This window comes from Canis lupus, chromosome 30, assembly GCF_011100685.1.
Source record: "Canis lupus familiaris isolate Mischka breed German Shepherd chromosome 30, alternate assembly UU_Cfam_GSD_1.0, whole genome shotgun sequence".
Classification (NCBI taxonomy): Eukaryota; Metazoa; Chordata; class Mammalia; order Carnivora; family Canidae; genus Canis; species Canis lupus.
The window spans coordinates 28,477,471-28,504,335 of record NC_049251.1 but is presented as its reverse complement, the minus strand read 5'-3'; the positions used below and the strand labels follow the sequence as shown (position 1 = coordinate 28,504,335).

General features: G+C 42.2%; 1 protein-coding gene and 1 long non-coding RNA gene across 7 annotated transcripts in view; one reads left to right on the top strand and one right to left on the bottom strand.

The window, feature by feature from the left end:
- USP3 (ubiquitin specific peptidase 3) overlaps positions 1-18,914 on the bottom strand; it is a 111,179-nt gene extending 92,265 nt beyond the window's left edge. For 2 of the 6 annotated variants that reach the window (XM_038580642.1, XM_038580643.1), the window contains exon 1: positions 18,615-18,914. In XM_038580642.1, coding sequence (XP_038436570.1) covers positions 18,615-18,705 — 91 coding nt within the window. In that variant the 5' untranslated portion in view covers positions 18,706-18,914. Of the gene's footprint in view, positions 1-16,688; positions 16,822-18,006; positions 18,149-18,614 lie in introns of those variants that run through there. The other 4 variants (XM_038580646.1, XM_038580645.1, XM_038580644.1 and 1 more) reach the window with 4 other exon arrangements.
- Positions 18,915-19,062: 148 nt separating this feature from the next.
- LOC119866914 lies at positions 19,063-24,043 on the top strand. Its single transcript, XR_005381763.1, has 3 exons — positions 19,063-21,811; positions 21,965-22,184; positions 22,640-24,043. It is a non-coding gene; the product is annotated as an uncharacterized LOC119866914 (long non-coding RNA).
- The last annotated feature ends 2,822 nt before the right edge of the window (positions 24,044-26,865 follow it).

Genomic DNA, 26,865 nt, shown 5'->3' with positions numbered 1-26,865 from the left:
TCAGGTCACGATCCCAGGGGCCTGGTATGGAGCCTCAAATCAGGTTCCCTGCTCGGTAGGGAATCTGCTTCTCCCTCTGCCCTTCCCCCTGCTCATGCTCCCTCTGTCTTCCTCTCTCAAATAAATAAAATCTTTAAAAAAAAAAAAAATGAGCAGCCAGTCAGCAGCACAACATGAAGGAACCTAACACAAATTAAATTAAAAGTAAGAGAGAAGTCCCAGAAAACAGTACAGTCTGAGTACTCATGTGGTAAAACAGCATTGATTAGTACATACAAGCAGCAGTCAACTGTTTAAAATGAAACCGGACCCAGAACATATATGATTAAGTTGCTACCATGTGTTGACTAAAAATGCTTTCAAGGTCACTTCTAGCTCTCTGATTTCAAGGTTTCCCAGACAGAAAAATAATTACAATAAAATATTTCCTGTCAACAGCCTTAAATATATTTGTGAGGCCACAGCAGATGGGAAGACAGGAGCAGGCAGGCAAAAAGGTTGAAGTATTATTATAAAATCACTTACACATTACTGCTCACACAACTAAAAAGTTAAAACTTTCCATCTTCCCTGTTGATACTCTTAGTATAAAAATGTATTTATACAAGCTTAGTTGCAGCATTATTTCTAACTGTAAAATACTGCAAATAACCTATAACAGGAGCCAAAACATAGGCGAATGAATTCACTGTGACATATCCACAAATGGAGTACTATGAACTTGTTAAAAAATAATAAGGAAAATTTCTACAAACATTAAGTGATATACAGGGTATACTGTTAAATGAAAGAAGCAAAGTCCAAAACTGTATACTTAGTTTGCTACCTTTTGTGAGACAGAGATAAGAAAATATTCATGTATCTGCTTCTTTTACAAAAAGAAACACAGAAGGATAAATCAGAATAATTGTCTACCAGATGGGTGGCAATGAGTGAAAGGATTGAGTAGTACTCTTCTCAGTATAGTTTTAACTTTTGGAACTATGCTAATATTTTATATACTCGAAAAGGAAAATAAAAATCAGCAAGGAAGAAGCGAAAAATATCCAAAATGGAAATCAAACACAAATGAACCCAACTATATGTCAAATAAATAAGTGTATTAAAATACAGGAGGAAAAGTAATTCAAATGACTTTTGAACATAATACTTGATACACTGTCAGTATACAACAAAAAGAACTATAAACAAATACTGAACTCTAGTTAAAAGGAGTTTCCTTTACAATGGTATGGGTCAGCAGTTCTGGAATTACTTTCTCCGATTATGGCAAAAAGCAAACAAGTACAGATGTTGCGGATAATGGGAACCAGATTTTCAATGTTGAGGAAGAGCATTACGAATACGAAAAGGGGCAAGACCAGGCTTGTGGTGCTGAATTGGAATTACAAGTATTAGTATGAACTCACACACACACACAAATAAGATACAGACATATGTATTCATAGTTCTTAGCTCTTATCTGCTGAGATATCTTAGTTTACAAACATTATTCCCCCACTAAACAGAATAAGGGATACATGGAAAAATGGCTGGTTCCAAGGCTGGGGAAGGCTGAGTACAAGATGAGCCTGGAGTTTCTTGCTGTGTCCAAAAGGAAGAGCTCAAAGAACAATAGGGACCTGTCAGAATCATGGCTTAGGTTGCTCCCATTAGCCAAATCTATGATAATTTGGGCCTCTAAATATTAACAGTATCACAGAATAAAATAAAAACCTATGAGTCCGTACTAATACAATAAATTAATAAATAAGTGGGAGAGAAAGGAAAACTTTCTTACAGAATACTAATATATTTAGAACACAAGTTACAAATTCAACATCTTAAAAAACAAAAATCAGCATCTTGCAACCATCCCAGTAATAAGGGATTCAGTCAAGAATCATCAATGGATGCTTAATTATTGAGTGAAAGCCTGGTGAAGAATAGGATATATACACAAAATCTCAAAGCACCTCCCACAATATACTTACTAATAGCAAAGGGAAAAATGGTAACTTCACAGTGGAATAACCTTGCAAATATTACCTTAATGATTGAAGTTAATATCACAAAAATGAGACAAACATCATATACTTCTTGATATGATGCCCTGAGAAGACAGAGTATTACTTTTGTAGTATTTCCACCAAAAAAATGCATGATTTGAACTAAATCATGAGAAAAAATCAGAAAAACTCAAAATGAAGTACATTTTCTGAAATAATTGGCCTGTATTCTTTAAAAATATCACAATCTCAGGGGCACATGGGTGGCTCAGTCAGTTAAATGTGGGACTCCTAAAAAAACTTTTTTTAAATAAATAAATTAATTAATTAATTAATTAAAAAAATGTGGGACTCCTGATTTTGGCTCAGGTCAGGATCCTGGGACTGAGCCATGGGCAGGACTCAACAGGGAGTCTGCTTCTCTCCTTCTCCTTTTGCCCCTCCTCCAGCTCATGTGCATGCCCAATTCTCTCTCTCATAAATAAATTTTTTTAAATTAAAAAATACCACAATCTGAAAGATAAAAGCCAAGGAACTGTTCCAGATTAAAGAAGACTAAAGCATTATGACAACAAAATGAAATGCATGATCCTGGATTAGATCTGGGAGAAGCAGGCAGGTATGACACAAAGGGGAAACCGTTTTTCTGTTGTTTTTGTTTTTTGATTTTTGTTTTTTAAAGATTTTATTTATTTATTCATGAGAGAGACAGAGAGAAAGAGAGGCAGAGACATAAGCAGAGGGAGAAGCAGGCTCCCTGTGAGGAGCCCGATGTAGGACTCAATCCTGGGACTGCGGGATCATACCCTGAGCCAAAGGCAGGTGCTCAACGGCTGAACCACCCAGGCGTTCCAAAGGGGAAACTGTTGAAAGGACATATATAAAGGACATTATTGGAACAACTGGAGAAACCTGAACATGGAACGCGCATTAGATAATACTACTCTATCAGTATTAAATATCTGTTTTTGACCAATATCCTATGTTACTGAAAAGAAACTCCTTGTTCCTCAAAAAAAAAAAAAAAAAAAACTACAGTATTTATGGACAAAGTATTTTATCCGCAAATTACTCAGGAGGAAAATATATACACTGAGGGTGCATACATAAATGATAACACAAATGGGGCAAAATGTTAGCAATTGGTTAATCTAGATAAAGACTCTTAAAAGTATACAGAACAAACTGATAGGGATCCCTGGGTGGCGCAGTGGTTTAGCGCCTGTCTTTGGCCCAGGGCACGATCGAATCCCACATCGGGCTCCCGGTGCATGGAGCCTGCTTCTCCCTCTGCCTGTGTCTCTGCCTCTCTCTCTCTCTCTCTCTCTGTGACTATCATAAATAAATAAAAATTTTAAAAAATTATTTTAAAAAAACGGATAGTAATCAGAAAGGGAGGCTGGTGCAGGGATGGGTTAAATAAGTGATGGGGATTAAGAAGTACACTTGTGATGAGCACCGGGTGTTGTTGTATGAAAGTGCAGAATCACTAAATTTTACACCTGAAACTAATATTACACTGTATGTTAACTGGAATTTAAACAAAAACTGGAGGAAAAAAAGTAGATGGGAGTTCTTTGTACTTTTCTTAGCAATGCTTCTTTAAATGTGGAATTATATCAAAGTAAGGTTTTTTTTTTTGCAATTAAACAAATTTTATTCTTTATTTCCAATTAAAAACATTATTATTTTTTTACCAAAACACAAGGGAAAAGGTTATCAACGGGTAGTGCCAAAAGAGTTTTATAAACCCAGCATTAACTCCATTAAGTTGATGGATAATGAATTAATCCAGTAAAATATTACAACATGTTAATTGTAGTAGTCCAAATGACCTTACAACTGTGTTTCTTTTACATATCCAAAGTCTGGCTTGTGATTTGGCTTTCTAAACAGAGTCAAATCCTCTGGTTTACCTACTCTTTCTGCTGACTCTGACAACAGCAACAATATTTTGCTCTGTCCATAGAGAAAGTAAATCTGAATTTGATCTTTTACTCAAATGGAGTAATGCAAATTTCAGTTTTAGTGATTTAAATACCTGAATAACTAATAAGATCTATTTTTGACAGGATAAAGTATCTTGCCCTAAAAACTGGTTTAAAATATTTCATTTAGGGCAGCCCGGATGGCTCAATGGTTTAGCACCGCCTTCAGCCCAGGGTGTGATCCTGGGGACCTGGGATCAAGTCCCATGTCCAGCTCTCTGCACGGAGCCTGCTTTTCCCTCTGCCTGTGTCTCTGCCTCTCTCTCTATCTCTCATGAATAAATAAATAAAATATTTAATAAAATAAAATAAAATATTTCATTTAAAAAAAGACACTAAGGAGCACCTGGGTGGCTCAGTCAGTTGGGCACCAACTCTTGACTTTGGCTCCAGTAGTGATCCTGGAATAGTGGGACTGAACCCTGCGTCAGGCTCAGGGCTGCACTGGAGCCTGCTTGGTTTTCTCATTCTCTCTCTCCTTCTGCCCCTCCCCCACTCTCACACCCTACCCCCCTCAGTGCATGCTGGCACATACCACTCATGCATGCTTTCTCTCTCTCTCTCTCTCTAAAAAAAAAAAAGAAAAGAAAAGAAAAGAAAAAAGACACCAAATAAATCATGGCAGACGAACTTCTCTCTTATCTCCCCTCCCTAACATCCACTAAAATGACAATAAAGGAATTAAATAGATACTAACACACAAAGATAAAGAGAACATGTGAGGCAATCAAAGCACACAAAAGATTTCAACATGTTTTTGGAAGTCAGCAAGAAGTTAGTCTTGGTAGTGCAAACGAAGCTACAACCTAACTGCCAGCAAAGAAGAATGCAGACAGGAGGTGGCCCTGGGCTCAGGGACACTAGGCACAGCAGACAGCAAGGGTAGGACAGGATTGAAAACAACTGAATCATGGAACTTCCTATATCCTGATGCCAAAACACCGGTGGCCAGGTGTACAGCCCCTAGAGGGAAGAGTGAAAAACTGAATGGAGCTAAAAGTTCTCATATAGACGTCTTCATGTTACCTCCAATGAAGATGGCTTGTTCCCCCATGTCACAGTGAAGCCCAATGACAGAGCTTTTTAGTGCCTCACTCATATAAAGACAGACAGGGATGCCTGGATGGCTCAGTGGTTGAGCATTTGCCTTTGGCTCAGGTTGAGCATCTGCCTTTGGCTCAGGGCATGATCCTGGAGTCCCAGGATAGAGTCCCACATTGGGCTCCTTATGGGGAGCCTGCTTCTCCCTCTGCCTATGTCTCTGCCTCTCTCTCTGTGTCTCTCATGCATAAAAAGCCCTTGAAAATTAAAAATATAATTAAATACCAAAATTCAATGCAAGGCAGGGGAGGGGAGAAAAAAATCATTCTAGTATCTCAGGAACTAGAACCAAAGGGCAAAGAAATAAAAAGATAAGAAAATTGCAGGTTCTACCTAGGGCACCCAACATTCAATTAATAAGAGTGCTAGAAATAAAAAAGAACAAAAAGATATACGAGAGAAAAAAGAGATATAAGTATGGGAAGATAAGTGTGCTATCAAGCGACTGAAAGGCCCCTTGAGTACCCGTCACAATAGAAGAAAAACTACCCATGCCAACATACATCACTCTGAGATTTCAGAACACTAAGCATAAGAAGAATATTCTAAAAGCTTCCAAGAAAAAGAATAAAAGGATATATACTATATGAAGGCAGAGTAATCAGAATGGCATCAGGTTTCTCAATAGCAACATTGGAAGCCTAAAAACAAAGGAACAACACTTTCATATTTCTAAGAGAAAAATCTTACCTAATATTCTATAGTCAGTCCAGTAATCAAGTATGAAATTAGAATAAAAGTATCAGCCATGCATGTGGTCAAAAATCTGCCTCCAATGAAAAGAGAGCTGGATGATGTACTCCAGCAAAATAGTCTAATAAACCAAGAAAGAAAAAAAAAAAAAAAAAAAAACAAGAAAGACATGGGATCCAGGAAATGGGAGATCTAATACAAAAGAACAGCAAGGGAATCTTTGGATAAAAACTGTCCAGTGTAGGTCTAGAGAACAATTAGCTCAAATGGGAGCAAGATTACTCCAGAAAAGAGGTCTTCCGGAGGGAAAAATAGTACTAAGAGATTATCTATCTGCTTAAATGCCTGTAACATAATATTCATAGACATATGACAGATTTATATTTGGGATCAAATACGTAGAAGGTAAATTTTTTTAAAAAAGACAATTATTGAGGCACCTGACTGGCTCAATCAGTAGAGCATGTGATTCTGGATTTTGGAGTTATGAGTTTTACCCCCACGTTGAGTGTAGAGACTACTCAAAAAGTAAAATCTTAAAAAAAAATAAAAAGGCAATTATTAACTCAAGGAAAAATAAAATTCAAGTAACCTCCATGTTAACCAAAATTTGTAATCTAATCATACTGAGAAATGGAAAAGGTGGCAGAAGGGAGAATGGTACAAACACATTAATGTCCTCACTTATGACAGTAAGATATCAAGAGATAAAGCCTAAAGGCAAGAAATTAAGAAATAACAGTGTAGGGCAGCCCTCATTGCTCGGCAATTTAGCATCTGCCTTCAGCCCAGGGTGTGAGCCTGGAGACCCGGGATAGAGTCCCACCTCGGGCTCCCTGCATGGAGCCTGCTTCTCTCTTCTGCCTGTATCTCTGCCTCTCTCCCTCTCTCTCTCTCTCTCTCTCTCTCTGTCTCTCATGAATAAATAAATTTTTAAAAATCTTAAAAAAAAAAGGAAAGAAAGAACAGTGTATTATTTAGAAGAATACAGGTATTAGGGCTCCTGGGTGACTCAGTTAAGCCGGTGCCTTTGGCTCAGGTCATGACCTTGGGATCCTGGGATTGAGTCCCACCTTGGGCTCCCTACTCAGTGGATAGTCTGCTCTTCCTTCTGCCTCTGCTCCTCCCCCCTGCTCATGCTGTCTCGCTCACTCTGGCTCTCTTTCAAAAAAAAAAAAAAGTATACCAGTATTTACTGCATAAAAACTAAATAGACCTTAAAGTGATTGTTTGTGGACAGTAAGACTGAGGATAGAAGGGTAGGAAATTGCTGCTGTGTTTTAAACCTTTTGATACTATCATTTAATTGGGCAGCCCTGGTGGCCCAACAGTTTAGCGCCGCTTTCAGCCCAGGGCGTGATCCTGGAGACCCTGGATCAGGTCCCACGTTGGGCTCCCTGCATGGAGCCTGCGTCTCCCTCTGCCTATGTTTCTGCCTCTCTCTCTCTCTCTCTCTCTCTGTGTCTTTCATGGATAAATAAATAAAATATTTTTAAAAAATAAAATAAAAATAAACCTTTTGATACTATCATTTAACTGTCTATATATATTTTTTTGAAACATGAATTAATATTTATTTTTTAAGACATTTATTTATTTGAGAGAAAGAGAGAGAGGGGGATGATGTGCGCATGCGTGTGGACAAGGAGGGCGACAGAGAAGAGGGAGAAGCAGGCTTCCCACTGAGCAGGGAGCCTGATGCAGGTTCGTTTCCAGACTCTGGGATTATGACCTGAGCCGAAGGCAGACACTTAACTGACTGAGCCACCCAGGCACACCATGAATTAATCTTTGAAAAGTAAGTTGATAAAGTCTTATTAACTCATGCAAGTACCCAAACCATGTTTTTTCATCTTAAAAAAAAATGTCTAAAATCTATTATATGTCAATGGGTGATATATGGAAGTGTGGAATCACAAAACTATACATCTGAAACTAGTATAAAACTGTATGTTGGGATGTCTGGGTGGCTCAGCAGTTGACCGTCTGCCTTTGGCTCCAGGCATGATCCCGGTCCCAGGATTGAGTCCCACACTGGGCTCCTTACAGGGAGCCTGCGTCTCCCTCTGCCTATGTCTCTGCCTCTCTCAGTGTCTCTCATGAATAAATAAAAATTTAAAAAAAAATCTTTAAAAAAAACTGTATGTTAACTACACTGGAATTAAAATTTTTTTAAATCTTTTTAATGGCATAAAAATTATAATAGCAATTTATCATTTGAGGTATGCTAGACACAAACTGAATTCCCTATATACTACAAGCAGAATTTACAGAGCTAATGTATCTGTTCTTTACTACAGCATGTAATTTCAAAACTGTCCAAAATGTGTCATCTATAAGTTAACAGATCCAGTTACCTACAGAGCTAGAAAAGAGAGGGCATCTGGCCCTGCTGACTTCCCACATTGAGGCAGATTCTGATCCATAAGGCTGGTCCCCTCACTGGCTCACGTATTTTTCCTATTTTGAAATTTCTGAAATCACTTTTCAACAGGAAATAAAAACACATATGGAAACAATGTATGTGAAACTATATAATTACCAAAACAGTATCACACTAAATAAATTTGTTATTATTCATTCTATCACAAATCTGACTTCCTCAGACCTACTTTGGTGAAACACCTAATGAAGCTATTATGTTGTATCTACTCTACCAACCTTCAGCTAAATACTAGAACTGTACCCCCAACTCCAAAAGAGAGGAAAGGGTCGTGAGGAGGAGCCTTAAAACTACTAAAGCCAAAGTAGATCACCAAATTAGAGTCCAAATGGGCCACTTTTGCCTTTGGAAGACCAGACACCAATAACTACAGAAAAATTACCAACAGTTTATATTATTTCAAAAATAACTTACCCTATGAAGCAGATTATGCAGAATGGAAAAAAGCCACGAATCACCTAAGAATAATTCTAACATACAATATTTCCATTTATTTAATATAGCAAGATCTGATGCTATTCCATGCTTTTGCCAACCTGAGTAAACAAATCCATGGTTAAACAGTGGGATCTTCAAATCAATAAATCAATAAATCATAAATGTAAACATACAACTATTACTTCATAACAGCAAGTATATGCAATGTAGGATTCATATATACATACACACATGTATATATAAGTATGCGTGTGTATGTATATATGAATCTACATTGCATATACTTGCTGTTGTTAACATAAGTATATATATGTGTGTGTGTATGAAGCACTCTCTCCTATAATCTATAAATCAATAAAATCAATAAAATAATTAAGAGGTTTAGGAAATGCTCATTATCCAACACTTTTACTCAGAGAAGTAGGTTTAATATCTGCATTGTATAATTCTCTTCCTAGTTTTCTGTGGTTTTGTAATATAGGAGAGCAATAAAGCACGAAGAGGTGGGGGTGGAGAGTACCATAGTTGTATTTACTGATGTGCTGGGAAACTATTCTCCTAAGGTTAATGTGACTATTTATGAAGAAATGGAAAGAAAAAACATAAATTGCGCACATACTTATCTCTGCTTAACAGGCTAGATGCTGAATATTACAGAAAAGAGGAACCTGCAAACTCCAGTAGCTGTTCTAATTATTTAACAAAAACTAAGAGCTGGAATTTTTTACAACCGTAGACACAAGTTTAAAATCATATTTCCCCCAAAATATCTATTAATTGTTCAAAGAAAAAAGCCCACAAAAGCCTAAAAAATATGTTTTTAAATGCAGCTCTAAAAGACTACACAAAAACAAGGCACTTAAAGTAACTGAAATGAAACCGATATAGTATATAACGCTCTCAGAATCTCATGTCATGAATGTTGAGGTCTGGTAGCTATCGCACACACATAAGGTGAAACTTGAGTCCTTAGTTGGTACAGAGCAATTTCTCCAATGTTAATGCATCTCACTATTAACATTCAAAATAATTCAGGTGGAAGCTAGAGTTAATCTTGATTAAACCAAAGGACATTTTACTGTGTCATACTAAAATTAAAAATCCTCAATCAATAACTGAAGTACTAGTCCCAAAGACTCTAAGTTTTAAATAGAAGTTCTTTTTTAAAAAAATATCATATGAGAGCATTTCTCTAACATGTTATCTATGAATTTTCCCAGGGAAATATTCTACAGCAAAAATTGTTTCCTTGAGGGGTGCCTGGATGGCTCAGTTGGTTAAACAGCTGCCTTCAGCTTAGGTCATGATCCCAGGGTCCTGGCTCCCTGCTCAGTGGAGAGTCTGCTTCTCCCTCTCCTTCTGCCCGTCTGCTGGTGCACTCTCTCTCAAAAAAAGAAATAAAATTCTTTAAAAAATTGTTTCCTTGGCACATCAGTATGATCCTCAAAAATCTTTGATCAAAATATTACCATCCCAATATTGTATAACAAATGTTCAAAACAAAGGAATGGACAATAATCTATTATTTGAAAAAGAAAACCTGAGCATGGTCAGCAAGGACAAAGATTTAAAGAAGCTAAAATAGTAAGTGTAGTATCTTATAATCAGTTAAGTTAAACCTGCATGAATATGACAGTTAATCACCAGCCTGCTCTTCCCAGTGATGAGATAGTACAAGAACAGTCTATAAAATTAAGAGTCTTCAGGGTGAGTCAAGGATAAACGGGCAAGCAGATTTCTACAAGGCTGTCTTAAACCTAACTACAACAAAGAAAAAATATCAGGACTGAATGTCTGCTCAAAATGGAAAATAGCCCACTGATAGAGCTATTTAATCCTAAAGCAGAGTACAAAGTCTTCAGATAAAATCCAGTTGGTTATATCTTTTTAAAAACACGAGCTGGTTCATCTTAAAAATAAACTCACACAGGCAGCCTGGGTGGCTCAGCGGTTTAGCGCAGCCTTCCGCCCAGGGCGTAATCCTGGAGACCCCGGATCAAGTCCCACGTCAGGCTCCCTACATGGAGCCTGCTTCCCTCTGCCAGTGTCTCTGCCTCTCTCTCTCTGTTTCTCATGAATAAATAAAATCTTAACAAAAATAAATAAATAAACTCTCAGGGAGCCTGGGTAGCTCAGTTGAGCACCCATTCTTGGGTTTTCTGCTCAGATCCTGATCTCAGGGTGGTAAGATCAAGCCCTGCATGGGGCTCCCTGCTCAGCTCAGCACAGAGTCTAAGACTCTCCTTCTGCCCCTCCCCCTCCATGCTTGCTTGCACTCTCTCAAAATAAATACATCTTTAAAAATAAACTCTCAATTCCTACCTAGCATTTATTAATCGTGAAGCTTAGCTCAAACACTAAGACAACTATAAACTTAATTTTTCAATGTCCAAGTTTAATTTCAACAATAGTTTCCAAAATCTAAAATTGCCTTTCTAAGCTCATCTGCATTTTATACATCTGTAAACAGCATACATAGATACTATTCAGTATTTTAGAGAGGGAAATCTGTTTTACACTTTGTAGTCTAAAGACTTAACTTTTACAAGAAATACAATTGGAAAATCTTAGAATATAACTAAATGGACTCAACAAAGTACACTGGCCTAAAAGCAAAGATTCAAACAACCTCTGAGCTACCAGAAGCAAAAGCAAAATTCTTAAGAATTCTCTCCCTCCCCCACCCCGAAAAAAAACTACCTCCAAAAAGAATCTCCTCTCCTAGAAACAAAATAAAAAAATAAGAAGGGGTACTTCAAGAACAGAAGCACATTTAAAAAATAACCAAAAGCTAAGTGCATTTTATCCATGGCTAAGTTGAGAAAGCTGCTTTATTATATCTGAACTAAAGTAATATGAATTTCAGCCAACAAAAAAATTAGATCTGAACTGTAATGAAGTTAAGAAATTCAAAAACAGCAGTTTTCTTCCAACTGTATTACCAATCTTGTTCCAACTTGCCTGCACTTTAATCAATAAACAGAGAGGAATGGCTAATCAAATACAGAATTTTAAAATAAGTTATTTTCAAAACGTGGAATTTAAAACGTATTTCATGTCAAAAATCTTCAAAGGAATTATTTTAAGTATGCTTCCAAAGACTTTAAATCCTTTAAATTATTAAGCACTAAGTTACTGGATGACAAAATAAAGACCCCGCTTTTTAAAAGGCAAACTAAAGTATGGTTTGAATGGCATTTGAATCTAAGCTTTGGGCTATCTCTAATACCCCCAAGCATCTTAAGCAACTCTCTTAATCTTTGTCTCAGTTTCACAATCCATAAAACAGGAAAAACTACAAGGATGGGCAGTTAATTAAATTAGTCAGGATTAAACGCTAGCAAACTTCTTTGAAGTTATTTTATGTTGTTCTCCATTCTCCTCCTACTCAGTAAAACTAATAGATGAGAAAACATCTGGAATTACTATAGATACTAACATCTGCAGACTGACGGCAGTTAAGAGATCTCTATATACAAGTTTCTAAGCCAAAGATCATTTGAAACCCTGAAAGATTCCAGGATACGACTGCAATAAACAAGTTTTAGGTAAATTTCCTTTCAATCTAAAAGATACCTCCTCTTACCTATATTCTCAAGTCAGACTTATTATGAATCGCAGAGCATCTTGAGAGGTTTTGGCACAAAAAAATTCTAGGTAAGACGAACAAGCTGTTACTGATATTAACGCTATTCTCACCATTCTACACTGTCAATCAAGGTAAGCTCCATGACAAATATACCCTCCAAAAAGTACTAGCCCCTGCTGAGAATCTAAGTACTTCCTTCTAAGCCATCTGTCCAGGAAAGCTCTATTAAAACACCCAGAATGCAGTTGCTCTCATGTCTAAAGGAGCTATGAATAAACATGAAACACTAAAATACATTAAACCGTATGCATTTTTCACTTCAAGCACTGATAAACTACCTACCCAATTCTATTCTGAGGCCTAGATTGAATATAAAACCCATAGGTAGGTTGGTGGAGAACTGCAGCTTAATCAAAGGAAAATATTTTTTTTTTTCAAAGAAGGAAAAAATATACAAAATAGCTCAAGAAAGAGAGAAGAAAAGCTCCAAAAGAAAGAAAAAACAAAGTTAGGAGGAAACGTACATGTAAATTACTCCCTGATGGAAGAGGGACTCAATTAAATTTTAAAACAGGAATTTAAATTGCTCACTGAGCTTCGAACTAAATTACTCACTATTCTGCTTACTGAATTACAAATACTATAAAATGTAAGTATTTCTAAATCTAGTTTTAACAATCTAAAAATGAATGTATTAAATTCCAGTAAAGAAGGGAATTGCATAAATTAAGGAGAAAGTAGGATGTTATAAAAGCCTAAGGCTAATCCTGTAAAAGCAAATAATGATGAGAAGGAATTATTTTGAGAATAAATGAATAATGGGAAACCAAAACAAAGAGTGCACATTCTCCCCTCAACCCCTTCCTTTCTTCTGCTATGGACATGAAGGATAATCTTTGTATACTACTAAGAATACTATTTAGAAAATGACTTCTGATCTATGTGTCAAAACTTCACAACAGCAAAACGTTAGGCTCAATGCCTATACTACAGCCTCTTCAAACAAACACAGAGAGCACATTCTAGATTCCAGGTCTTTCACATCTACTACCAATTATTTAGAGACTTTGCTGAAGCTGATTTAAGGTTGGGGCGGGGGGGGGGGGGGGGGGCAGCACTGCCAGACAAACTAGAAAAACAATTACATTTGACCTAAGCTTACAAATAATACCAATAAAGTTTAAGTTCTTCAGAGAAGTATATAAAATTCAAATGTTAACTTCCAGAATTAAGATGAAAAAGTATCCTCTGTCCTCTGATTTTTAACTGCCCCATCCACATTTACCCAAAAGTCCACCTGGCCATCTATAAACACAGAACTCAAAAGAATTCAGTTTCATTGTGGTAACACTGCAGAAAGCCATCTGCTCATAATTGAGTCAAAATTTACCTTACAGAAGAAAATATTGGGAGTAGGGACTGGTGACAGTGTTTTAGGGGGAAGTTCACTTTGTGTTTATTTTCAACACGAAGTCTAAGGTCATTCCAGCCAAGAACTAAATGGAAGAAAGTTCCTTCATTCATTAAGCAAATATTTACTGAGTGTCTTGTTACATGCTAAGCACCTAATAAATACTTCAAACCGTGCTACCAAAAAGCAGTAAATGCGTTTAACTTAAGGATGAACAAATAACTGATCCTATCTAGAAAATGTAATCTACTGGGCATACAAGAGTCTTCTTGAGATGGAAGGTTGTGAGAGAAATATGTCACAAAATAACCCATCATTGGATCAAGGTAATTTCTCACCTTTATCACAAACTTTACTACAAATTACAAATTTATTATCACTGGCAAGGATCAATAATCAGCACCTTAACTCACTAAATGGATCTCAAAAATTAAAAAAAAAGTTTAAAAAAAAGGCGGGGTTATCTCTAATATCCATCCCAGACTGCAGTTCACTTACTTCATCTATACTTACTTTTCCTGGGTAGAATAATGTGAGGGCAACTGTTTGCTAGAAAATTAAAGAGGCATCCTCAGCTCTTTGAAGAATTAATCAGGGAAAATTCTCCTGCCTATGCTATTAAAATATCTCCAATATAGCTATTTTATTTTACCCAAACCTCTGAGGTCCAAATGCTTATTCTTTGGCTTTCTTTAATTATTAAAATAGTTGTGTTTAGGGCATCATTTTTTAAATTTTGTGTGTTTTTTTCCTCCTGTATTTTACCACTGGTTCAGTCTTTTTACCCACAAAAATAAGAAATCCCCAAGCCTCCAGCTTCTGAAAATAACATCTGGTACGTGCACATAATAAAGATCTTGAGAGAATGTCCTAGTTTTTATTTAAAACTTTTTCACTTAAAATGAGAATGCCTTTAGCAAAGATTAGACATAAATCAGTTTTTACCTTATTAGGAAATTGCTATTTTCAACATTTACCTTAAACCACAACATGGATTTACCTTCTAACCTGTTAGCTTCCTGTCTCTCACCAGCTAGATTAGATTGTAACTTTTGAAAAGATGGGATGACTGGACCCCAACAGAACTGGATCTGTTCCCAGCTAATGTATTTCAAAAAAATCTGCAAGTCTCCCCAAAGATATAAATGTTGCTAGCCTTCAGGAGTTCTCTAATACTTTAAAGTTTTTTTTATTAGAGCAGTTGTCCTTCACTGTTACTACAGTTGTACACAGTGGCTTCTCAAAGTGTCGTCCTGCACCCCTTAGAGTTTCCAAAACCTTATCAGGGGGTATGTGTAGTCAAACTATTTTCATAAATAATATTAAGATGTTACTTTCATTGTTTACCCTCATTCTCTCACCAGCATGCAGTGGTTTTCCAGAGACTACATGATGTGTGATATCTCAAGAGACTGAATGCAGAAGCAGATATGAAAATGCAGCCGCCTTCTATTAAGCCAGACAACAAAAACAGTTGTAGAAATGTAAAATAATGCCGCTCTCCTCATTAAATTTTTGTCTTGAAAAGTATATTTTACATACCATTATCTGTCTTAACAGGTAATGGATTAATTACTGTTATTTGTAAATGATTTAATAAAATATATTTTAAATTTTTGTTTTAATTTCTAGTACAGTGAATATCAATAGATTCAAGCCATACAAAGGTGGAGCTCTCAATAATTTTCAAGTATAAAGGGGTCCTGAGAACAAAAAGTTTGAGAACCACTGCAATACCTAATTACATAACCTAACACACAGTGCCTTCCATAGATAAGAAGCTCAAGTTAATGCTGAAGTATAATTACTTCTTACACCCCCTAATCTTGTTGAGTAATATACCTCCTTGCAAAGCATAATTCGGCATAAAGCCAGTCTGTCCTAGGCCCTATTTAAGGGGCTTTAGATATTTAAGTATGCGGAGTCCTATTTATAAAGATGTGCTGGCCTGTAATACCACCTATTACTTGCATAGTGTACAGGAGTTTCCCAAAATTTTCATACAAAAAATATTACCTTGTTCATCCTAGCAGCAACCTTGTGAAGTAAATGTGAAGTACTACCCTTTTTTACAGATGACATAATGAAACTGATGCTCAAAAGAAAAAGAACTACTTGTCCAACGATGTATTGCTAGCTAGGAGAACCTAGGATGTTGGCCTTTTGCAATTTGCTTGGCTGCCTTAAGGCTGTTTCACTGTGGTGTAATTGCAAGCTCCCAAAGAAAACAAGGCAAGGGCATTACTTTTATTGTCCCGGTGCCAAAACAGGGACTTTTTTTTTTTTCCTCCTTAGTAAGAACGTAATCAGACTCAGTACCCGGTCACAGCATTATTCAACACACTGACTACCCTTTTGGTCCAACTTAAAAAAAAAAAAAAAAAAAAAAAAAGGAAAGAGAAAAACTCAAGAGTGTTAAAAGAATAAATATCAGAATAAATAACACTTCAAGATGATGAACTAGTTAAGGACTCACTGATTTACTAATCATTTAATCACTGAAACAGGCAGGCAAGAACAAGATCAAGCTCAATACAATAAGAGATTATATCAATGAATGGGTGCCAACAGGTTATAATGGGAGGCCCACATGAAATGGGTTCAATTCTGGGCAGCCCGGGTGGCTCAGCAGTTTAGCGCCGCCTTCGGCCTAGGGTGTGATCGTGGAGATCCAGGATCAAGTCCCATGTCGGGTTCCCTGCATGGAGCCTGCTTTCTCCCTCTGCCTGTGTCTGTGCCTCTCTCTCTCTGTGTCTCTCGAGAATAAATAAAGTCTTAAAAAAGAATGGGTTCAATTCACAAAATATAGACAGAAGGAAAAATAAAACACATAAAGTTGTAAAACTAGCTCTATTGGTTCCATAAATCCAAGCACATGATCAGCGACCCTTGTAAAGTATTGTCAGAGACTAACTTTGTTTTAAGATGCAAAGATGCCATCCTTCTCCTGGAAGAGAAATCACCCCATCCTTACAGCTAGACATACTAAGTTTGTTCTTGTTATCAGCCCAAGTCTCTTAGTTATGCTCCAGTTTACCTTAAGTTCCTCAAGAGATACTCCATTTTCTGCACTCTTTCCCACAGTCAAGTGGACTCCTTGACTGACAAAGGCAAGACTGACTCACAACAGGATATCTGCCACTTGCATAAGCTCTTTTCCTTTTTTAGATGCATGTGCCCAGCGAGGCCATCTTTAAATTTGATGTGAGTTTAACCTAGAAAAAGCCAGAAGTGTGCTGTCCACATAGTATCCATGAGGTTTACTACAGATGAGCAAGAGAGCATCATTCCTCGTGAGATAACACCTCTTCCTGGTGTTTACTCCGGTCATTTGTTTTTCAAATCTCTTGGGGGAAAAACATTAAAAGTTACAGTTATGGCACAATAGCTATAGCTACAATTATAGCTAATGTGCCCCCCAACCAGTTTGTAAAGCAATTTGATACACCTTATTTGTTTATCCATACTCAACATTCACTGTGGAAGACAAATTAGTGAGAGCTAATTTGTACAAGTTTCTGCACCCTCATTTAAAAAAAAAAAAGTGCAGTACCGCACTGCAAAACACATTAACCAGTTATTCTTTAAAAGCTTCGCGCAGAAAATGATAATCTGACTTCACAAAGTCAAACAAAGCACCAAACCTCTGAGAGCTCCGAGAAACTGCAGTTATTTCTATTCCTTGCCCTGAAATACACATTTTTTTTTGTAGCGCTGCCTGTTTTTCTCCGAGAACCTAAGCATCATTTACAAAAGTAACCTGTCAAAAGTGTTAAGTGAGGCATTCTCTAAACTATCTTCCCAGCTCCAAACCACAATGAAAAAATGTCACACACCTAAGCTGCACCGTTGCCCTCTTCCTTTTAGTTCTTCAAATGAACTTAAAGGTTTTTGAAATGCACAATTCAAATTTTACACTGCACCCCCAAGCTACCATTGATCATCTCAAAGCTAATAAACAAAAGACTCTAGCGGCGGCACCAGGGCCCTACCAGGAAGTAATCAAAGCAGTGTGTGGCTGGTGCGATCCTAAGTCGCTAGAGCAGACAATAAGAGGGCACCGGGGCTTCCAAAGAGCCCAACGGAAGGAGCTGAGATGTTGAAGTAACGCGAAAGCATTACATAAACCCAGTAACTGTTTTACAGCACCTGAACTTGGGAATCCCAACCCAGTTCCAGCCAGCCCGCAAGATGTGAAAAGGAACTCGAGCCGCCCCTCCACACCAGCTGCCGGCTCAGCCTCCCGAGCTTTTCCGCCTGCAGCCTGTTTTCAAACTTCACCCTCCCCGGCTGATGAAAGACTCCGACCTCCGCCGCCCGAGTTCCGAGCGCCTCTCCCGGCCGAGGGCTCCCACCTGGCGTGGATCGAGTTGCCCGAGCCTGCCGGGAAGCGAAGGGAAACGAAAGGAAGCGGGGCCGAGGGAGCGGCGGAGGGCCCCGGCGCGCCCCGCAGCCCAGACAAAGCTGCGCGGGGAGAGCGGCGCTTTCTCGCGCGGCCGAGGGGGGACGCGCCCCGGGCCCCGCCGCACGTGCGGCCGCGCCGCGGGGGCCCGACAGCCGCCCCCGCAGCCCCGGACCCCGCAAGGCGGGTGCGCGCAGCCCCCCGGCGGGGCGGGGCGGGGCGGGGGGCGAGGCGCGGGGCCCGGGTCCCCGCCTGCCGCCGCCCCCGCGCGCTCGCGGCCCCCGCGGCTCCCGCCGCTCTCGGGCCTCTCCTCGGCCGCCGGGCCGTCGGGCCGCGGGAAACAAAGGAGCCGCCGCCGCCGCCGCCGCCGCCGCCGCCGCCGCTCCACCCGCCGCTCCCGCCCGAGCCCGCCTCAGCGCGTACCCCTCCCCGGCCGCCGGGCCCGGCTCGCCCTCGTCCCTTCCCGGGTCCGCGCGCCGGCCGCCCGCGGCCCCTAGACGGCAGGCCTGGCGAGGCCGGGGCCTCGGGTGCGCGGCAGGGCCGCCCCGGGGCCGCACTCACCGCTGCAACACCAGGACGACGGGGAGCCGTTGGGGAACTTGGCTGAGTCCGGAGCGATGCAGACGCTGGAGCTGAGGTGCGGACACTCCATGGCCACGAGGAGGACGGCGAGGAAGGCCGAGGCTCGGGGGCCGGGAGCCGTGGGGGCGGAGGGGCTCCGAAGCCTCCGTCTGGGGTCGCTCCTCGCCGGGCGCTCGGCCGACGGCGGCTGCGTCCCGAGCCCTTGCGTCAAAGAAAGCAAAGGCTTCCGGGCGCCGGGTTTTCCCACCCGCCGTCTCCGGGAGCCCCGCTCCGAAGAACGTGGAATTCCGGGATCCGGGTTCTACCGCCAGCCCTAGGCTGAGGGCTTCCGACTTCCCAGGCCGGCCCCGCCCCGCCCCCGGACAGGCCCCGCCCCCAGGCCCGGCCCCGCCCCCGCCCCCGCCCCCTCCGGCCGGGTGGGGTCCCAGCGCGCGCGGGCGGGTGGCCCCGAGAACCAGGCTGCGTTCGCAAGGGAGTTCCCAACTCTGCAGCGCCGGGCGGTCGCGGCTAACCCCCTCCCCCGCCCCGGCACGGGTCAGGGTGGGGCGCCAAGCCCCCGCACGCCAGGCAGGTCCGCTGCGTTTACCGCGGCGGAGGGAGTGCTCTCAGGGGAGGCTGATCCTGCGTGTGGTGTGGTGGTAGAGAATCTAGCCACTCAAGAAAGTGTGAAGAAGAAAATAAAAACCACTGGTGCAGACAGGCACGATAGGTCCCATTTTACACACGCAGACACAAGCTCAGAGGGGTTAGGGCACTGGCTCCTGGCGGCCCAGCGGGCTTGCACGGATCCCAGAGCGGTCTGGATTTAGTGTGACGCTCCCTGCGACAGGTGCAACACTCCTCTAGCTCTAGGTTCTGAACACGTGTTCTTTAAGCCAGCCACCTGGGGGCCGTGTGGCTGGGCCCGCGGCGGCGCCCACGAAGCTGGGTTCAGGTCTTGACTCTGTGACTCACCATCTGCGTTACCTGGAGCACGTGGTTGGACTTTCAGACCTCACTCACCAGTGGAGGTCCAAGTGAAACAGTTGTAACTTGGGTTTGCTGAGCGCGAGGTCCCAACTACCGGGTGACAAAAAAGGGGAAGGGATCTAACATTTGTTAAACACCCATCACTGTCTTCTAGCCAGGCACGCGACGCATAATATCTCATTTAAACCTCGCACCGCTCCGCCAGCGGCTGTTACCAGTACCCTTTTTGGCCTCAGGGAAACCGAGTTCGTGATTGGTCGATCCGTGCGGGGAATGGATCCCCGGCTCTTTGACCTCTTCACCGAAAAGAGGAAAGGGCAAGCCTCAAGGGGCCGCTGGGGCAGGCATTACACCCGAGCTAGCCTGAGATCTCTCTGGGGAATGGCCTTGAGGACGTCCGGGGCTCTAACAAATATTGCCTCAAAGTTGGGGCTTCTTGTAAAACCCGGCGAAGGAGCTGGAGGGCCGGAGGCGAGCAGGAGGAGGAGGGGAGGCTGATGTGGCAATCCAGCGGGCAGGGAGAAAGGGGGAAGGAAGGTCAGGAAATGATTAACCGGGCCGGGCCGGGTAGTGGTTAGAGCAGGGCACCTCCCCGCAGTGCAGTCCCGGAGGAGCCCCAGGGACGCCCTCCTGGTCACTTGTCACGCCTTCGCATTGTCCCCCTCCCCCGCTTACACACCCTCCGCCGAGACTCGGCTTCGGGCTGCTTCTGCACGCTCCTCTGCCCGGGGATGTTCAGTCACCTGGGACATCTCCGCAGAGATGTCCCAGGTGACACCCCCCGCCCCGCCCCGCCGTCATATTTTGGAATTAAAGCTCTTCTGTCGCTTCCCAAGGCCCGGTCTGGGGATTTTATGACAGTGAGGAGTTGTGCAAGGTGCTCAAATCCTAGCTCTGTCGCCTACTTGATGGCCAATTTTATCAAATGTCTCTGGTCCTCCCAAGCCTTTTTCTTCTCCTTTTTTCAAAATCTGGAAAAATAATTCTTTTCTCACAAGGAAGATGTGAGCATTCATGAGAATTGCCAACACTTAGTAGGTAGCCAATAATGTATAGCTTTTTTTCCTTTTTAATAGCCCATGAGGGCATAATACCCTAGAAAGGGAATGAATAAACAATAAATCGGACCTTTGCTCGATCTGACCTTCCAGCCCTCTCCGTTTCTTCTAACAAGGCCTGGCTCCACCAACCTCTGATTCATTCTAGACTACTACCCCCCATTTAGCATCCATACCCTCTCATTTAGCCATGGAGCATGCGGTGACCCATGTCCTCTTCCACAAACAGTATGCGATGCTTCTTTTTCCACCTTCTGAGAGACTCAGTTTCCTTATCCTCTAGACCTCAGTTTAAGCATCACTTCTCAAGGAGGCCTTTCCAGACTCCACTCCACCCCCAGGTTACCTCCAGACCTGTGATGCCCTCCTCTGCCCTCACACTCTGCCTTTTTAAGACATCTTCATGCATATAATTATTTATTGAATGTCTGTCTCCCCCTTGGAGGTCCATAAGGGTAGCAAGCAGGTCTGAGTGGTTTCCCCGCTGTATTCCTGACGGAACATGTGGAATCTGGAGGATGTCCAACAAATAAGTCTAAAATAATGAATGAGTGAGAGATTGATTAGCAATGTCTACTAGGGGCAGGAGTATAGGAAGTGGCCAAGTATATGTCAGGTGTTTTCTCCCCCTCTTAATCCCCAAGTAATCTCTAAATTTCCATTTGGCTCTGAGTTTATCATGTTCACGGTATTAGGAATGTGAAAGTACCTAAGGTGTAAACTGCATTAAAAAAAATAAAAGAGGAGGAGGAGGAGGAGGGAGAAGAAGAAGAAGAAGAAGAAGAAGAAGAAGAAGAAGAAGAAGAAGAAGAAGAAGAAGAAGAAGAAGAGGAGAAGAAGAAGAAGGAGAAGAAGGAGGAGGAGGAGAAGAAGAAAAGAAGAAGAAATGATTTTCATTAGCGTCTTCTCCTTCCAACTAGAAAACTCCTCTGAGCAGAGCCCCTAATTTAGTCATCATTCACTGCTAAAGTCCCCAGAGGGCGAACTATGACTTTCGAACAGTCCAGAGAAGCTGGGCAAAATCAGAAAGGCCCTCCCAGGACTTTCAATACATTTCCCTAAAACAGAGAACTTTCCTGTGTCTCTGAAAGTTTTCATAATTTAAAAAAAAATTTTTTTTTTGGACAACAACAAAAAAACCCCTTCGCGGTGAGTAAATATGTCAAACGGGTTGGGAGGTGGGGGTGGAGACCATGGGGTACACTGGGAAATCCGCTTTCTCAGTCCCTAATCTCTTCGGCTGCATATAACAACAACGTTCGCTTTTTTGTTCTTGGCCCGCATCCCTCTGGCGCTGAGGAGCTCTGGTGCACGGGGAGCCGTGGGGGTGACCAGCCAGCCTCCAGCTCGGGGCCCCAGGGAATGCGGCCGCGGGGAACCAGTCCCCGCCCCGCCCCGAGACCCAGCGCGGGGATGGCGGCGCTCCTGCCAGAAGCCGAGGGTGTGTTTTAAAAGTTTGCACCTTTCCGAGGAGAGGAATACAGGATTTCAACCAAGCTAGCAAATGTTTCTCTTCTAAAAGGTATACACATATATATAAAGGGGGGGGGGGGGGTTGCGGAGAGGGCACGTCATACGTTGCCATGGGAACGATGATCAGGAAAGGTCTCAAGGTTGCTGTGACCTTCCCCTGGCCTTACACTTGAGACTGGTAGCAGAACATGGGGTGCGGAGAGGGGGGGTCCCGAAGCAAGGATTACAAACTGACCAGGCCCGGGGGAAGACTTAGCTCTGACTATCCCCACGCAGACAAAGCTTATTGGAAGCACCCAGAGAGCTGAGTTAATTATTTACCCTAGAGATTTTTCTAGGAGCAAAGCCTCCAGGGGAAACCAAAGTTAGACCCAGAAAAGGCTTGGTGAATAAGGAGGTGGGGGGAGGAACAGTGCCCCAGGGACTCTTTTATCACTGGTTTAATTTTCCAAGAGGCACTTATCTGATACTTTCTTGCTTGTTTACTTGTTTATCTATTATCAGGCTCTTCCATGAGAACAGAGACCTTTCCAGTCCTGCTCATTGCCTGATTTTCAGTTCCTGGAACTCGGCCTGGTACAGGGCAGGTCCTCCGTAACTACTCGGATAACTGAATGGAGGGTGGAGGGCGTGGCCTTTAGCCGGGCTGCGCTCTCCCCGGCTCTCAGGAATCCCCGCAGTGTCATTCTCCCACTTCTCTCCAGCGACCCCTTTCGCATTATCTCCCTGCCTAAAATTATTCAGTGGCTCCCCATCTCTGGAAAGCTAAAGTCAATCGAAAACCCTCTGCGGGGGCACCTGGGTGGCTCAGTGGTTGAACATCTGCCTTTGGCTCAGGCCCTGATCCCGGGATGAGTCCTGCATCAGGCCTATGTCCAAAGGGAGCCTGCTTCTCCCTCCTGCCTATGTCTCTGCCTCTCTCTGGGTGTCTCTCAAGAAGAAATAAAATAAAATCTTAAAAAAAAAAAAAAAAGGAAAACCCATAGTCAACCTATCCTTTCTCATTTGCTAAAGCTATTATTTATTTGTTTGTTTGTTTGTTTTATTGTTCAGCGGTATCAAAAATAGCTTCCTCATTATAGAAAACGTGCTTCCTCGCACCTGTGTGCCCTCCCCCACCTGTTTCTCTTCTACCTGGCCAGCTCCTACTCCTTCCCTATTGAAGCATGTAACCTCAAGGAAGCCCTCCACCGCTCACCTAAGCGGACTTCTAAGTCCCCACCCCCAAACCCACCACCCATTCTGTCCCATTAGCCTGTCACACAGTACTGTTACTTTCTGTTTACCGCTCAGTCTCCCTTGAGAACAGATGCTTTTCTTTTTCTCTATGGATACTAGGCACCTAGTTCAGCAATAGTAGATGTTAAGAAAAGATCATATTTGTCGACTAAATGTTGAAAAGTGCCCCCTTGGAGAGTGACTATATCAATCATTGTGAGTAACGGTCCCCTAGGTATTCACAGAAAGACTTGCAATTATGTAATAACAGAAACTTAACGTTTATTGGGTCCCAAATAGGTACCAAATACTGTATCAAGTGGTTTTCATTTCTTCTTTAATCCCCACAACAAAACTGCGAGGTAGATATTATCACTTTCATTTTACTGGTGAAAGAACTAAAGCTCAAAGAAGGTGAAATAAGTGCACAAATGTACACAATTAGTACTTGGTCTTTTATCAAAAGTGTTAGAATTTCACCCCTCATGTACATGGTCAGCTAAAGGGTTTTGCAATATTATGTGGGGGTAGCTGATGTTCCTAATCATGAGGTCTCTTAAGCACAACATGACACAAAAGAGCCTTCTGAGTAACTAAAGAATCATTTTGTACCATTGTAATAATCATTATGTCATCAATATTTTAATTTGTATTGCTTTTAATGCTTTCTTCTTTATCGAAATATGAATTTCACAGCACTTTCAGGAAGGTGATGAGAAGATTTCTTGGCTTGGGATCCCTGGATGCCTCAGTGGTTTAGTGCCTGCCTTCGGCCCAGGGCGTAATCCTGGAGTCCTGGGATCGAGTCCCATGTCGGGCTCCCTGCATGGAGCCTGCTTCTCCCTCTGCCTGTGCCTCTGCCTCTCTCTGTGTGTGTCTCTCATGAATAAATAAATAAAGTCTTAAAAAAAGAAAAAAAAAAAAAACCAGTGTGGCCCTAACACCAAACAACTCTGACAGTGAAGGAATTGCTTCTATCTCTAGGTCCTAGTCTCCCATCTGTAAACTCAAGGAGTTGAATTAGATGACCCCCAAGGGCCTTTCCAGAGTGAGCATCCAGTGATCCTGTGATAGCTCATGGCCACCCTGTGACAGTGGCAGAGGCAGGATGATTCTTGAATCCTGTAGCAGAGACTGCTAGCTGTTCGCCCCAAATCTATTTCTTTTCCTCCTGGGTTCACAACTAGAAATTTCTCCACTTCCCTTGTGACTAGGTGTAGCCATTTTTAGTCAACGGAGTCTGAGCAGAAATTGCGAGGATCAGCCTTGGCCGGCAGTGTGGACAGCTGCCCCAAGACAAAAATACTTCAGTGTCCAGTTTTGTTTATTAACACTGAAGGAAGTGGGGGAAATATATCAGGCCAGATCTGGAAAGAAATGTGGGTCGCCTCAGCTTCCAGTCTGTTCTTCCTATGTTCTCTCTTCAACCATTCATTCATTTGTTCAACAAATCTTGTCTATGCTCCTGCCACATACCAGGCTCTGAAGATGCAGGGACTCAGAGCCAGATGCTATGTGGGGTTCTCCTTTCCAACAAGATGGAAAATGTTATGGTATCACTCCTTTTCCCATGCTTGTTCATTGCCTAACCAGACATCAGAGCCTTTGAGTTTTAAAGTGCTATCTAAACATGGGGCTTTAAGCCTTCTAATTGTAAAAATGGCTTTACACATAAAGGACCTGTCTTGGTGTTTGGCATACAGTAGATCTTCAATAAATGTTCATTTTCATGATACCTTGTCAAATAGGAATGATGTGGGAGATGGAGAATGGTGACATGAAATCATTGATTCTAGTATAGTTGGCATAGAAGGTTAGATCTTTGTCCTTTAAAAGGGATATGGGCCAGACCATTCAATAAATATCACCAATGCTCAAGGCTCATGGGATACAAAAGTGATGCTCAAGGCTCATGGGATACAGAAAGTCTCATTCTTAAAGGCATGAGGAAGGGGCTGAGAAACAGACCAGCAAGCAGGCAATTGCAGCACAGTGTGATAAGTGTGAGGAGGGGAAGTACAGGATGTTGCTTAGCCACAAACAAGGGGCAACTAACCCAAACTGGTGGGTGGGGGGTGGGAGGAAGCATCAGTCAGGGCTTCCTGGAAGAAGTGACATATGACCAGAGACTTGATTGATAGCAGGTAAAGTGTGGTGGGGGGAGTGGGGTATAGTGTCCAACGCAGTGGGAACTGTGACTGCAAATACCCAGAAGCTTAGAGAGGATCTGAACCTGTCAGTCTGGCTGGGGAGTCATGTAGAAGGAGACGGAAAGCTGAACGATGAGGCTGGGAAGCAGGCAGAAGACAGTGTAGGGCTGCTGACTCCCCAAAACAGAGAACTACTAACACAGAGAAATCCGGGGCCCCAGGACTCTGGCATCTTTCAGGGTTGGACTTTGCTAGGTCCTTGGAAAGGGGATAGGGTGCAAAGATGCAGAAAGATAAGTGATAAGACAGAGTAAGGAAGAGCACTAACAGTTATTAAACACCTGTAAGATGTTGAATTGCATTAGTCACATGGAAAATGCAAACTAAAAACACAGCACATACCTACCTAGAAGCAAAGAGGCAGGGATTAGAATTCAGATGGGACCCCCTACCCTAACCACGACCCTGGAGACTGTGTGTGGAGGAGCTTACAACCCACTGAAAAGGAGAAGGCTCATACACGTTAAGAAGTAGAGTTTTGATGGAGGAAAGAATCCTAGGCTTGGAGAACCTCCATCTCTGCTTTCTCCTCTTCTTTCCTAACCTTAACCGGACCTGACAATTACAGAATTGGAACACCCAGCTTACCAGAACATGAGTTTCTCAAAATTCAGAACATAGTCCTTGGCCTTTTTCTGGGGTGCCTGTTGCATTGGAAAGAAGCCAAGCTTTGGGGCCTTACTAGGATCCTGCTTCCACCACTGGCCTGCTGTACGCCCTTAGGCCAGCAGCCTGACTTCTCCGGAGCCTCTGTCTATGAAGCAGGAATAATAATAGTTGCTTCCAAAATGGTGACATCCCTGCTCAACGCTCTGTCTCCCTTGGCCAGATATTTAATGTTTGGAAAGAGAGAACAGGGATTCATGTGTTACACTCAGAACCATTTTTTTCTTAAGTCGCCAACACCCATAACTTCTGCATTTATGTAATTACACATCAAAGGTCATAAGCATATTTTACAATTACGTCGTCTAGAAGGCTCTGCTGTGGCCGACCTGGTTATAAATTGGCAGAAGCATGGGAAAAAATGTATTTAACATTATTATCATCTGAAGAACAATGATGGGAAAGTAGGGGGAAAGGCGTTAGAGCCCTCTTAGCCATTCTCAGTTGTCTGTGGAGTGGCTGGTGCTTTCAGGCTGGAAATAGAGACCAGAAGCAGCAAGGCTTCACAAAAAAATTACCCTTCTTAAGAACCCTTTTGGACAAAATGATTAGAGAGCTGGAAAGGTCATTAGTTTCACAGAGGAGGAAACGGCTCCCTGAGAGGTGTCGCGTTTGTCCGGCACCCTGCAGAGTCCA